The 13,480-nt window shown below is 45.5% G+C and overlaps 1 protein-coding gene across 1 annotated transcript in view; it reads left to right on the forward strand.

The window, feature by feature from the left end:
- The window catches only part of LOC118375186 (protocadherin Fat 2-like), a 76,748-nt gene that overhangs the window by 6,952 nt on the left and 56,316 nt on the right, over positions 1-13,480 (forward strand). The window contains exons 2-3 of the mRNA XM_052516678.1: positions 1,124-4,417; positions 5,034-5,345. Of these exons, the coding sequence (XP_052372638.1) occupies positions 1,141-4,417; positions 5,034-5,345 (3,589 nt within the window). The 5' untranslated portion in view covers positions 1,124-1,140. The remainder of the gene's footprint in view (positions 1-1,123; positions 4,418-5,033; positions 5,346-13,480) is intronic.

Here is a 13,480-nt window from a genome sequence, read left to right on the forward strand (position 1 = left end):
ACTGTCATCACACAACAAATCCTGTTTTATTAATTGTCATCAAACAACAAATCCTGTTTTATAACTGTCGTCACATATCAAATCCTGTTTTAAACCTGTCATTACTTAACAAATCCTGTTTTATAACTGTCATTACGCAACAAATCCTGTTTTATAACTGTCATTACGCAACAAATCCTGTTTTATAACTGTCATTACGCAACAAATCCTGTTTTATAACTGTCATTACGCAACAAATCCTGTTTTATAACTGTCATCACACAACAAATCCTGTTTTATAACTGTCATCACACAACAAATCCTGTTTTATAACTGTCATCACACAACAAATCCTGTTTTATAACTGTCATCACAAAACAAATCCTGTTTTATAACTGTCATCACACAACAAATCCTGTTTTATAACTGTCATCACACAACAAATCCTGTTTTATAACTGTCATCACACAACAAATCCTGTTTTATAACTGTCATCACACAACAAATCCTGTTTTATAACTGTCATCACAAAACAAATCATGTTTTATAACTGTCATCACAAAACAAATCCTGTTTTATAACTGTCATCACACAACAAATCCTGTTTTAAACCTGTCATCACACAACAAGCTTTATAATAATGATTTAATTATCAGTTGTTGCACTCAAGGGAAAGGAATAATGGCATGGGGGGGACCACCTGTCTAATGCTGCTGTTTCTTGTCTTCAAACAATTTATTGCTTTGCTGTGGTTAAGGCATGTTAGAACAGGAGACAAATACCTCACAGCAGGCTTTCACTGTGGTGTTGTGTCATTGGTTGTTTAACACTCATATTGTATTGTTCAGACAGGAACAGGTAGTAGGGAAATGACAATCTGGTCAAATAGCTGTATTTTGTATGTACTTATATGTGACTTATAGAACTATATACCGCATTGATAAAATAAAAAATATGTATATTTGTTCCTGGCATATGAACTAAAACTCTCTCTCTGGTCTTCAGGTGTCACCTTGTTTTTTAATTGTAAAGATGATATATTATTTTATCCAGCTGCAGAGTTTTAAAACAGCCTGTCACTCGAACATCGTTGCTTTAAATCTCTCTCTCTCTCTCTCTCTCTCTCTCTCTCTCTCTCTCTCAGAGCTGAGGATCCTGCTGATGACAGTGAAGATGGTTACAACAGACACAAGTACACTACTCTTAGTGGTAGCAGTCTTTCTAAACCTAGTAGCAAGTAACGAGTACCACAATTTTCACTTGGGAAAGGACAGCTCTCCCATGAGGTTCACCTATCATCTCTACAATGCCACCATTAATGAGAACTCAGCCCCCAGGACTGCTGTGGAGAGTCCCATCAAGATGGGCGTAGTGATCGATCCTTTGTGGAACATCAAGTTCAGACTCGTCTCTGGAGACGACGACGGCCTATTCAAAGCGGAAGAAGTCAGAGTAGGGGATTTTTGCATTCTGCGAATCAAAACGCGAAGCAGTATTTCTGCATCACTGAACAGGGAAGTAAGAGACAGTTATGCTCTCACCATTGAAGCCACTGAAATCACGTACGACTTCCAGGCCAGGACAAAGGTATTGGTTCAGGTGCTTGACACCAATGACCTGAAACCGCTCTTCTACCCAGCCTCGTACAACGTAGTCATCAGGGAAGACGCTCCGTTGAAGGCCAGCGTGGTCAGGGTCAGTGCGACGGACGCGGATATCGGCTGCAATGCTGAGTTCTACTACTCCTTTACGACTAGAGCCCATCCGTTCGCCGTTGATCCTTTCTCAGGCGCCATCAGCCTCGTCAAGAGGCTGAACCACAGCCGAGCAGAAACATACGATCTCACTGTATTAGCCGAGGACAGGACCAAGAAGATATCTGGGGTTAAGAGGTTTGGCAACGTTGCCAGCGTTACAGTGACCATAGAAAAGGTCTCTTCGACCGGCCCCACCATCAAACCTCTCCCAGTTGTCCTGGCTCAGAAGGACGAAGAGGAGAAGATAACTATTGATGTCTTTGTAGAGTCGGGTGTAAAGCAGGTTGAGTCCGTTAGTATTGTTGGCGGGGATCCACAGAGGTATTTTGAGATTATTCCATCCAGCCTGCAAGTCAATGGATTCCAAGTGGTCTCCACCAAGAGAATGAACTGGTCCCAGAGCCCATCTGGATTTAACCTCTCCCTTCAAGCTAAAGACAAGAGCAGTCCACCTTTAGTTTCTCCAGTTTCAGAAATCCATATCCCTCTGTATAAACAAAGCCTGTTTAGCTTTCTGGAAGACACTTACATTCTCACACTAAGTGAGTTTTCACCACCAAAAACACATGTGATCAGAGTTAGTGTGAGTCCAGCACATTTGAATGTTACATTCCACATTAAAAGTAACTCTGATAGCCACAAATTTCAGATTAACCCCAAAACAGGCATACTCGTTACCTCAGAGTCCTTTGACTTTGAGAAAAAGTCTCGTTATGAATTCGACGTGATAGCGAATCACGGTGAAGCCGAGACCCATATAGTCGTTGAGATAACTGACGAAAATGACAACGCCCCCACATTCACCAAGCCCTCATACCAAACCACACTATCAGAGAACGTACCTATAGGCAGCAGTGTTCTAACAGTCTCTGCAATAGACGTGGACAGGGGTCGAAATGGCTTCGTGACCTATGCCATAGCCAACTCAGCTCCTTCCCCATTCACAATAGACCCAATCAGTGGTGTGATCTCTACATCTGAGGATCTGGACTACGAGTTGATGAAGAGGTGGTATCATCTCAGAGTGTGGGCTTCGGACAGTGGCAGTCCCTTCAGTCATGTTTCTGAATGCGCTGTGACGATCACCATGAGCAACGTCAACGACAACACCCCTCTGTTTGAGCAGGTGGGATGCAACGCCACCATACCTGTAGGTTTAGCGGTGGGAGAGCCAATCGCAGAGCTGTCTGCTGTTGACCTGGACGAACTACAACAGCTCAGATATGTGATCGAGTCAGGGAATGACCAAAAACTGTTTGACATCGATGCTGTATCAGGAGTCATTACACTGATCAGACAGATACCCACAGTTTCGATAGAGACTGAATTGCCTTCGTTCAGACTCAGAATCACAGCAACCGACGGTAAACATACCTCTGATCCCTCTGTTGTTACTGTTACTGTCGTCAACCAGAGCATTGAAGGCACAGTCAGTTGTCAGGAGACTGGGATTTTCAAACGGCTCACAGACAAACTGATAGAATCCATAAAGCCAGTGTTGACTATCCAGGATGAGGAATCCTTCTCAGACGTTCATATCATCAATCGCCACTCTCCTAAATTCAACTCTGGCATCCCGAGTACTATTGACATAAGAGAGGACTTCCCTTTAAATTCTACTATCCTTCACTTCAAGGCTTCAGATAATGACACCGGATTCAACAGCAAGCTTGTGTACGCCATCTCAAGTGGAAATGAAAACGGGTGTTTCTCCATTGGTATTTGGTCTGGGGAGCTTAAAATTGTGTGTCCTTTAGACCGAGAAACCAAAGAGTTCTACATTTTGAACGTAACTGTCTATGATTTAGGAAGCCCACAAAACTCAGCATGGAAATGTCTTGCTGTGAAGCTATTGGATGTTAACGACAACCGACCAGTATTCGACCAATCCAGGTATGTCGTGCACATCCCAGAGAACACAGAGGTTGACACGACGATATTCCAAATGCACGCAACAGATTTAGACTCTGAGGGCAATGGAAACATCCTATATTCGATGCTAACGCTAACCAATCTGTTCAAGATCAATGAACTCACTGGAAAAGTGAAGGTGTCTGGTCGTTTAGACAGAGAAGCCTTTCCCAGACATGACCTGAAGATAGAGGCTAGAGATCAGTCTAAAAAAGACCCACAGCTCTTCTCTTTGACCGATCTGGTGGTCGTTTTGGAGGACATCAACGACAATCCTCCCAAGTTCGTCCCCAAGATCTACAACATCAAAGTCCCCGAGGACTTTCCCTTGGGGACGGTGCTACTGTGGGTCGAGAGCTACGACTTAGACCTGGGCAGCGCTGGACAGATCAGCTACAACCTGAAGAACAGTGAGAACGGGGCCTTTTTTCTGGACGCGTTGACGGGATCTCTAACCCTTGAGAAAGAACTGGACTTCGAGATGAGACAGTCTTACAACCTGACGGTTCGAGCGGTTGACCATGGTCTTCCTCGGTCACTCTCCTCTTCCTGTTTCATCGAGGTGGAGGTCCTGGATGTGAATGAGAACCTGAATAAGCCAGTCTTCTCCATGTTTGTCTATGAGGCCTCAGTGATGGAGGACGCTCCTGTGGGAACCTCAGTGTTCACGCTGACAGCAGCAGACAGGGACCAGGGGAAAGATGGAGTCGTCAGGTATCACATTCACGATGGATCTGGCCTGGGAGTTTTCATGATCGATGAGGAAACAGGTAAATGTGTGTGTGTGTGTGTGTTTGTGTGTGTTTTTTTTGTGTGTGTGTGTGTGTGTGTGTTTGTGTGTGTGTGTTTGTGTTTGTGTGTGATAACAGTCATTTTCTTTAGTATGAATGCATTGCTGTTACAGTAGATGAGAAGTGGTATGACAGTTGATAAAGCCTGTGGTAAAAAGAAGAAAAAAGAAAATGGATGTGCATTGTTAAAATAACCTGAGGCTGCTTGGGACGTGTTCCTTCATACTGGCTACTTTACAGAGGATAGATAGCCTGTGACCTCACAAAGTATCACATTCCATTATCATGGCTCCCTCCTGTTGGGAAATTAGATAGAGAAATAGAAATAGACAATGCTGTGTCATTGTAGTGTGGAATACCTGCACTGATACACATGGTCTCCCTTTCAGAATCTTACTCCTACTTATAATCTTTTAGATTTTGACAACATATTCTCCAGTTTTAACCAAATAACAACTTTTTTTTTTTTTTTTTTTTGGGGGGTAAACCTAGATGATTTAACTATCCAAATTGTTCATCACCACACCTGTCAGCCAAAAAATGATGCGAATACAGATGGATGACATTATAAACGATTTCTCCTTCTGTTTTGCAGGTGTAATCCGCACGGCTGAGACGTTGGACCGCGAGGCCGTCCCACACTACTGGCTGTCGGTCTATGCCAAAGACCTTGGCACCATCCCTCTCGTGACCTGGACAGACATATTTGTGGAAGTCCTGGACATCAATGATAACCCTCCCCAGATGTCCCAGCCGGTCTACTTCGGCTCCGTCCTGGAAAACATGCCTAAAGACAAGTCAGTGGTTCAGGTCACTGCTACTGACGTGGACAGCTCCTCTGAGGGGAAACTCACCTTCCAGCTGTTGGAGTCACCGCGGAGGCATTTCACCATCAACACCAAGACAGGTAACTGACACATTTCACAAGGAAACACGGACCGATGTGATTAACACCTTTGAGGAAATACAGGTTGCTGTATTGTGTCCATATCAAATGTTGACAACCTACAACATCCATTCAGTTTCGTGAAATGTACATCTCATTTTTGCCATTTTTCTTGTTCATGTGTTTCAAATATACATCTCAATATACCATTTAACTGTAAAACATGGCAGCTTGTGGTTTCTCATGTTGAATAGAAAATGGTAGATTATAACAAGTGTCAACGGTAAGGTGTACATGCATCACCCAGGGTGTGCCACATCACGTGAAGCCGGATCAAGGTTAAACTACACTTATTTTCTACCTGTAAATGTACAAAAAAAACATTTATTTTTATTTTTTTACAAATGATCCAGTCATGTCTGGGCTGGGAGGGCAGTGAGTGTAAAATATCAACTGCCCAAGTCAAAAAGTTAAACCCCAAATCTCTGACAGTTTCATCTTGCAGCGGAGTGCCTGTCACACAGCAACAGAGCATGGGCCTTAGAAAACAGGGCAAATTGCAACCAGATTATCTCTACGTCGCAAGCTCCTACAAGTCTGTCTGTCCTCGACTTGTAATCTCTGCTGGGCTGTGTGTGTGTGTGTGTGTGTGTGTGTGTGTGTGTGTGTGTGTGTGTGTGTGTGTGTGTGTGTGTGTGTGTGTGTGTGTGTCCTTACCCCCAGGCTAACACCCAAGGATTAAATCTGAAAAGACACTCCATTAAATGCCTTGGAAGACGTACAATAGATTAGATGTTTTATAGAAACACCCAGTGTAATCAAGAGACAGGTTAGTTTCGCTAAGACTACCTGGGAGTGGGGAGGGGAAAACTAGCTGCTATTGGCAGAGAGGTTTGCAGCTCTCTTTCTTATTAGTCTATTAACTCATTTACTTCCTGGTGATGTCACCAGGCATGCCAAAACTCCTCCCACTAAAACAGGCAGACATTTCAGGTGGTCTTTTCAAACAGCTCTAACACTAAAAGGGTATCATCATTTTTACAATTTCACAGTATTATCCCAACCTCATAGTGTGGAAATATACACAGAGTGTACAAAACATAGGAACACGTGCTCTTTCCATGACATAGACTGACCAGGTGAATCCAGGTGAAAGCTATGATCCCTTATTGATGTCACTTGTTAAAATATTGAAGTGCCTTTGAACAGGGTATGGCAGTAGGTGCCAGGCACACCGGTTTGAGTGTGTCAAGAACTACAACGCATGCTCAATAGTTTCTCATGTGTATCAAGAATGGTCCACCACCCAAAGGACATCCAGCCAACTTGACACAACTGTGGGAAGAAATGGAGTCAACATGGGCCAACATGGGTTCCTGTGGAACGCTTTCGACACCTTGTAGAGTCCATGCCCTGACGAACTGAGGCTGTTCTTAGGGCAAAAAGGGCTGCAATTCAATATCAGGAAGATGTACACTCAGTGTATATAAAAAACAGGAAAATCAGGGTTTTGACTGCACTGGGCCTTTAACTCATTACTATGACAAGGATCTTGTCCTTCTACATTCTGAAAGTATTCAGACCCCTTGACTTTTTCCACATTTTGTTACGTTGCAGCCTTATTCTAAACTTGATTACACCCCCCTCTTCAATCTACACACAATACCCCATAATGGCAAAGCAAAAAACAGTTTATCTTTGCCTCGATCCTGGCTAGTCTCTCAGTCCCTGTCGCTGAAAAACATTCCCACAGCATGATGCTGCCACCACCATGCTTCACCGTAGGGATGGTGCCAGGTTTTCTCCAGATGTGACGCTTGGCATTCAGTCCAAAGAGTTCAATATTGGTTACATCAGACCAGAGAATCTTGTTTCTCATGGTCTGAGAGTCCTTTAGGTGCCTTTTAGCAAACTCCAAGCGGGCTGTCATGTGCCTTTTACTGAGGAGTGGCTTCCGTCTGACCACTCTACCACAAAGGCCTGATTGGTGGAGTGCTGCAGAGATGGTTGTCCTTCTGGAAGGTTCTCCCATCTCCACAGAGGAACTCTGGAGCTCTGTCAGAGTGACCATCAGGTCCTTGGTTACCTCCATGACCAAGGCCCTTCTCCCCCGATTGCTCAGTTTGACCGGGCCGCCAGCTCTAGGAAGAGTCTTGGTGGTTCCAAACTTCTTCCATTTAAGAATGATGGAGGCCACTGTGTTCTTGGGGACCTTCAATACTGCAGAAATGTTTTGTTACCCTTCCCCAGATCTGTCCCAAGACACAATCCTGTCTCTGAGCTCTACGGACAATTCCTTCGACCTCATGGCTTGGTTTTTGCTCTGACATGCACTGTCAACTATGGGACCTTATATAGACAGGTGTGTGCCTTGCCAAATCCTGTCCAATCAATTGAATATACCACAGGTGGACTCCAGTCAAGTTGTAGAAACATCTCAAGGACGATCAATGGAAACAGGATGCTCCTGAGCTCAATTTCCAGTCTCATGTCAAAAGGGTCTGAGTAGTTATGTAGATTAAACACATTTGAATACATTTGCCAAAAAAAATAAAAACCTGTTTTTCGCTTTATCATTATGGGGTATTGTGTGTAGATTGATGAGGATTTAATTTTTAAAAAATCCATTTTAGAATAAGGCTGTAACGTAACACAATTTGGAAAAAGTCAAGGGGTCTGAATACACTGTAGGTGAATACAAAAGTATCAATGAAGTGAAACCTCAGCTTCTATCACACAAACAGCATGGTAGATTCATCTCTGAGAGGATATGAGCTGTGCTCCTCATGTCTGAACAGGATCAACACATGACTCAGAGAAGTCTGACTAAGATCTTAATTCAGGAGTGTAGCAGCTAAGTACACAAGGTACAGTATCTGTAGAGATGTCCCAGCAAGGAAGTCAGATAAGAACCAGTAATACATTTCAATAGAAGCAGTGTAGCTGTATTACCAGCTGGAAGAAACAGAAAAACCTAAACTAGAAAATACTAATAATTTGCGGGTGCTTATATTTGTCCTGTAATGGGTATTTTCTGCATATCCCAACTCCCCCAGGGAGGACCCCCAGTGGGGTCACATCGTCAAGTACCCCAAGAGCAATTGGGTTAAGTGCCTTGCTCCAGGGCACAGAGAAAGCTTTTCACCTTGTCTGCACTGGGACACAAACTGGGACACTAACACTCTAACCTTAAGGCTACCTGCCACCCCAGAAGAAAACATATGGAGGTCAAGAGACCTCTTTTACAAGGAGGCCTAGCAGAGAAGGACAACTTCATTACAAAAACACAGACACAGGAAGTAAACCTACAAGTCTGAGCTAAATGATAAAAGCAGCAGCTTCCTAACGAGTCTCACCTGTCTAAATAATGTCTCCGCTAAAGACCCAGCAGGATTTGTTTTGAGTGCCGTAAAAGCGAAATGCCCCTTAAATGATCATCTCCACTCACTTCAACCACCTCCCCCACCACACGCACGCACACACACACACGCACGCACGCACACACACACACTCACACTCACACACACGCACGCACGCACGCACGCACGCACGCACACACACACACACACACACACACACACACACACACACACACACACACACACACACACACACGCACACACACACACACACACACACACAACTAATGTTTCTCAGGCATGTTTAGTCTGTAGGTCATTACTCTGATATCAACTCAGGCATGTTTAGTCTGTAGACCACGACTCTGATATCAACTCAGGCATGTTTAGTCTGCAGGCCACGACTCTGATATCAACTCAGGCATGTTTAGTCTGTAGGCCACTACTCTGATATCAACTCAGGCATGTTTAGTCTGCAGGCCACTACTCTGATATCAACTCAGGCATGTTTAGTCTGTAGGCCTCAACTCTGATATCAACTCAGGCATGTTTAGTCTGTAGGCCACTACTCTGATATCAACTCAGGCATGTTTAGTCTTTAGGCCACTACTCTGATATCAACTCAGGCATGTTTAGTCTTTAGGCCACTACTATGATATCAACTCAGGCATGTTTAGTCTTTAGGCCACTACTCTGATATCAACTCAGGCATGTTTAGTCTGTAGACCACGACTCTGATATCAACTCAGGCATGTTTAGTCTTTAGGCCACTACTCTGATATCAACTCAGGCATGTTTAGTCTTTAGGCCACTACTCTGATATCAACTCAGGCATGTTTAGTCTGTAGGCCACTACTCTGATATCAACTCAGGCATGTTTAGTCTGTAGGCCACTACTCTGATATCAACTCAGGCATGTTTAGTCTTTAGGCCACTACTCTGATATCAATTCAGGCATGTTTAGTCTGTAGACCACGACTCTGATATCAACTCAGGCGGTGAAACAGACAACCTCACCCAGATTTCAACACGGTTGAAAAGTGCCAAACCAGTCATGTAACCTGTTTTGTCAGGTTTTCTGATCTCATAGACCCTTTAATTTGGCAGGAGAATTGGCCTGTTAAACGAACAGAAGCAGAATGGGAAATCTTTACCAAATGACAATACAGTAGTGGATAGTGTATCAGTGGATAGGTAAGGGGAAAGGGGAAATTGGAAAGGGAAAGGGGAAATTGGAAAGGGAAAGGGGAAAGGGAAAAGGGGAAAGGGAAAGGGGAAAGGGGAAAGGGGAAAGGGGAAAGGGAAAGGGGAAAGGGGGAAAGGGGAAAGGGGAAAGGGAAAGGGAAAGGGGAAAGGAAAGGGGAAAGGGGAAAGGGGAAGGGAAAGGGAAAGGGGAAAGGGGAAAGGGGAAAGGGAAAGGGGAAAGGGGAAAGGGAAAGGGGAAAGGGAAAGGGGGAAAGGGAAAGGGGAAAGGGGAAAGGGGAAAGGGAAAGGGAAAGGGGAAAGGGGAAAGGGGAAAGGGGAAAGGGAAAGGGGAAAGGGGAAGGGGGAAAGGGGAAGGGGGAAAGGGAAAGGGGAAAGGGAAAGGAAAGGGAAAGGGGGAAAGGGGAAAGGGGAAAAAGGGGAAAGGGAAAGGGGAAAGGGGAAAGGGGGAAAGGGAAAGGGGAAAGGGAAAGGGAAAGGGGAAAGGGAAAGGGGAAAGGGAAAGGGGAAAGGGAAAGGGGAAAGGGGGAAAGGGGAAAGGGGAAAGGGGAAATGGGAAAGGGGAAAGGGGAAAGGGGAAAGGGGAAAGGGGGAAAGGGGAAAGGGGAAAGGGGAAGGGGGAAAGGGAAAGGGGAAAGGGGAAAGGGGAAGGGGAAGGGGGAAAGGGGAAAGGGGAAAGGGGAAAGGGGAAAGGGGAAGGGGAAAGGGAAAGGGGGAAAGGGGAAGGGGAAAGGGGAAAGGGAAAGGGGAAGGGGGAAAGGGGAAAGGGGAAAGGGGAAAGGGGAAAGGGGGAAAGGGAAAGGGAAAGGGGAAAGGGAAAAGGGGAAAGGGGAAAGGGAAAGGGGAAAGGGAAAGGGGAAAGGGGAAAGGGGAAAGGGGGGGAAAGGGGGAAAGGGAAAGGGGAAAGGGGAAAGGGAAAGGGGAAAGGGAAAGGGAAAGGGGAAAGGGGAAAGGGGAAAGGGGAAAGGGGAAAGGAAAGGGGGAAAGGGAAAGGGGAAAGGAAAGGGGAAAGGGGAAAGGGGGGAAAGGGGAAAGGGGGAAAGGGGAAAGGGGAAAGGGGAAAGGGGGAAAGGGAAAGGGGAAAGGGAAAGGGAAAGGGGAAAGGGAAAGGGAAAGGGAAAGGGGAAAGGGGGAAAGGGGAAAGGGGAAAGGGGAAAGGGGGAAAGGGGAAGGGGGAAAGGGAAAGGGGAAAGGGGAAAGGGGAAAGGGGGAAAGGGGGAAAGGGGAAAGGGGAAAGGGAAAGGGGAAAGGGGAAGGGGAAGGGGGGAAAGGGGAAAGGGGAAAGGGGAAAGGGGAAAGGGGAAAAGGGGGGGGAAAGGGGAAAGGGGAAAGGGGGGAAAGGGGAAAGGGGAAAGGGGAAAGGGGGGAAAGGGGAAAGGGAAAGGGGAAAGGGGGGAAAGGGGAAAGGGGAAAGGGGAAAGGGGAAAGGGGGAAAGGGGGAAAGGGGAAAGGGGAAAGGGAAAGGGGGGAAAGGGGAAAGGGAAAGGGAAAGGGAAAAGGGGAAAGGGGAAAGGGGAAAGGGGAAAGGGGAAGGGAAAGGGGGAAAGGGGAAAGGGGAAAGGGGAAAGGGGAAAGGGGGAAAGGGGAAGGGGGAAATAGGAAAGGGGAAAGGGGAAAGGGGAAAGGGGAAAGGGAAGGGGAAGGGAAGGGGGAAAGGGGAAAGGGGAAAGGGGAAAGGAAAGGGGAAAGGGGAAAGGGAAAGGGAAGGGGGAAAGGGGAAAGGGGAAAGGGAAGGGGGAAAGGGGAAAGGGAAAGTGGGGAAAGGGGAAAGGAAAGGGGAAGGGGGGAAGGGAAAGGGGAAAGGGGAAAGGGGAAGGGAAAGGGGGAAAGGGGGATACCTAGTCAGATTGTAGCAGGTTGACGTTTATTGTCATAAGACTTGTCCTAGAGGCAGAACTGAGCGATTTTCCCTTAGGCAGGCCAGCTGTAAAGTCAACATTCATGAAAACAAACTTTTACTTTTTGGTCTTAAATTAAGGTCATCATTAGTCATTAGGGTTAGCGTTGTGGTTAAGGTTATGGTTAGGCATTAGGGTTCAAATCTGATTTTATGACTTTCTGGCTGTGCCAGCTCGTCACCACTCTTTTGTATTGGCCAACTCCTGCAACACACGTTATATTATTAAAGTATCCACAGTCCTAAAACGTTGAGTATTTAACAGGATCTAGAAAGTTCTCAGAGGTTTCTTTGTTTAGACCATAAAGCCAAATAAACACGGTTAACAAACAGACGGGGTTGTGGGAAGACAGGAGAGTTAACCAGCTGCATGGGGCTCAGACAGTGACAGGTGTGCTGGGTCATTCCACTAACTTGGTGCCTTTTGTGAAGCGTAAAAAAAAACACACACGGTTTCCTTCTCTCTCTGTGTTTCCTTCTCTCTCTCTGTTTTCCTCTCACTCTGTTTCCTTCTCTTTCTGTTTCCTTATCTCTCTCTCTTTCCTTATCACTCTGTTTCCTTCTATCTGTTTCCTTCTATCTGTTTCCTTCTATATCTGTTTCCTTCTAACCTGTTTCCTGCTCTCTGATTTCTTCTCTCGCTCTGTATCCTTCTCTCTCTGTTTCTCTCTCTGTATCCTTCTCGCTCTGTTTCTCCCTGTGTTTCCTTCTCTCCCGTGTTTTAATTTCTCTCTCTGTTTCCTCCTCTCTCTCTGTTTCCTTCTCTCTCTCTGTTTCCTTCTCTCTCTCTGTTTCCTTCTCTCACTCTGTTTCCTTCTCTCTCTCTGTTTCCTTCTCTCTCTCTGTTTCCTTCTCTCTCTCTGTTTCCTTCTCTCTCTCTGTTTCCTTCTCTCTCTCTGTTTCCTTCTCTCTCTGTTTCCTTCTCTCTCTCTGTTTCCTTCTCTCTCTGTTTCCTTCTCTCTCTCTGATTCCTTCTCTCTCTCTGTTTCCCTCTCTCTCTCTGTTTCCTTCTCTCTCTCTGTTTCCTTCTCTCTCTCTGTTTCCTTCTCTCTCTCTGTTTCCGTCTCTCTCTCTGTTTCCTTCTCTCTCTCTGTTTCCGTCTCTCTCTCTGTTTCCTTCTCTCTCTCTGTTTCCTTCTCTCTGTGATTCCTTCTCTCTCTCTGTTTCCTTCTCTCTCTCTGTTTCCGTCTCTCTCTCTGTTTCCTTCTCTCTCTCTGTTTCCTTCTCTCTCTCTGTTTCCTTCTCTCTCTGTTTCCTTCTCTCTCTGTTTCCTCCTCTTTCTCTGTTTCCTTCTCTCTCTCTGATTCCTTCTCTCTCTGTTTCCTTCTCTCTCTGTTTCCTTCTCTTTCTCTGTTTCCTTCTCTCTCTCTGTTTCCTCCTCTTTCTCTGTTTCCTTCTCTTTCTCTGTTTCCTTCTCTCTCTGTTTCCTTCTCTTTCTCTGTTTCCTTCTCTCTCTCTGTTTCCTCCTCTTTCTCTGTTTCCTTCTCTCTCTCTGTTTCCTTCTCTCTCTCTCTGTTTCCTTCTCTCTCTCTGATTCCTTCTCTCTCTCTGTTTCCTTCTCTTTCTCTGTTTCCTTCTCTTTCTCTGTTTCCTTCTCTCTCTCTGATTCCTTCTCTCTCTCTGTTTCCTTCTCTTTCTCTGTTTCCTTCTCTTTCTCTGTTTCCTCCTCTTTCTCTGTTTCCTTCTCTCTCTCTCTG

This window comes from Oncorhynchus keta, chromosome 4, assembly GCF_023373465.1.
Source record: "Oncorhynchus keta strain PuntledgeMale-10-30-2019 chromosome 4, Oket_V2, whole genome shotgun sequence".
Taxonomy (NCBI): Eukaryota; Metazoa; Chordata; class Actinopteri; order Salmoniformes; family Salmonidae; genus Oncorhynchus; species Oncorhynchus keta.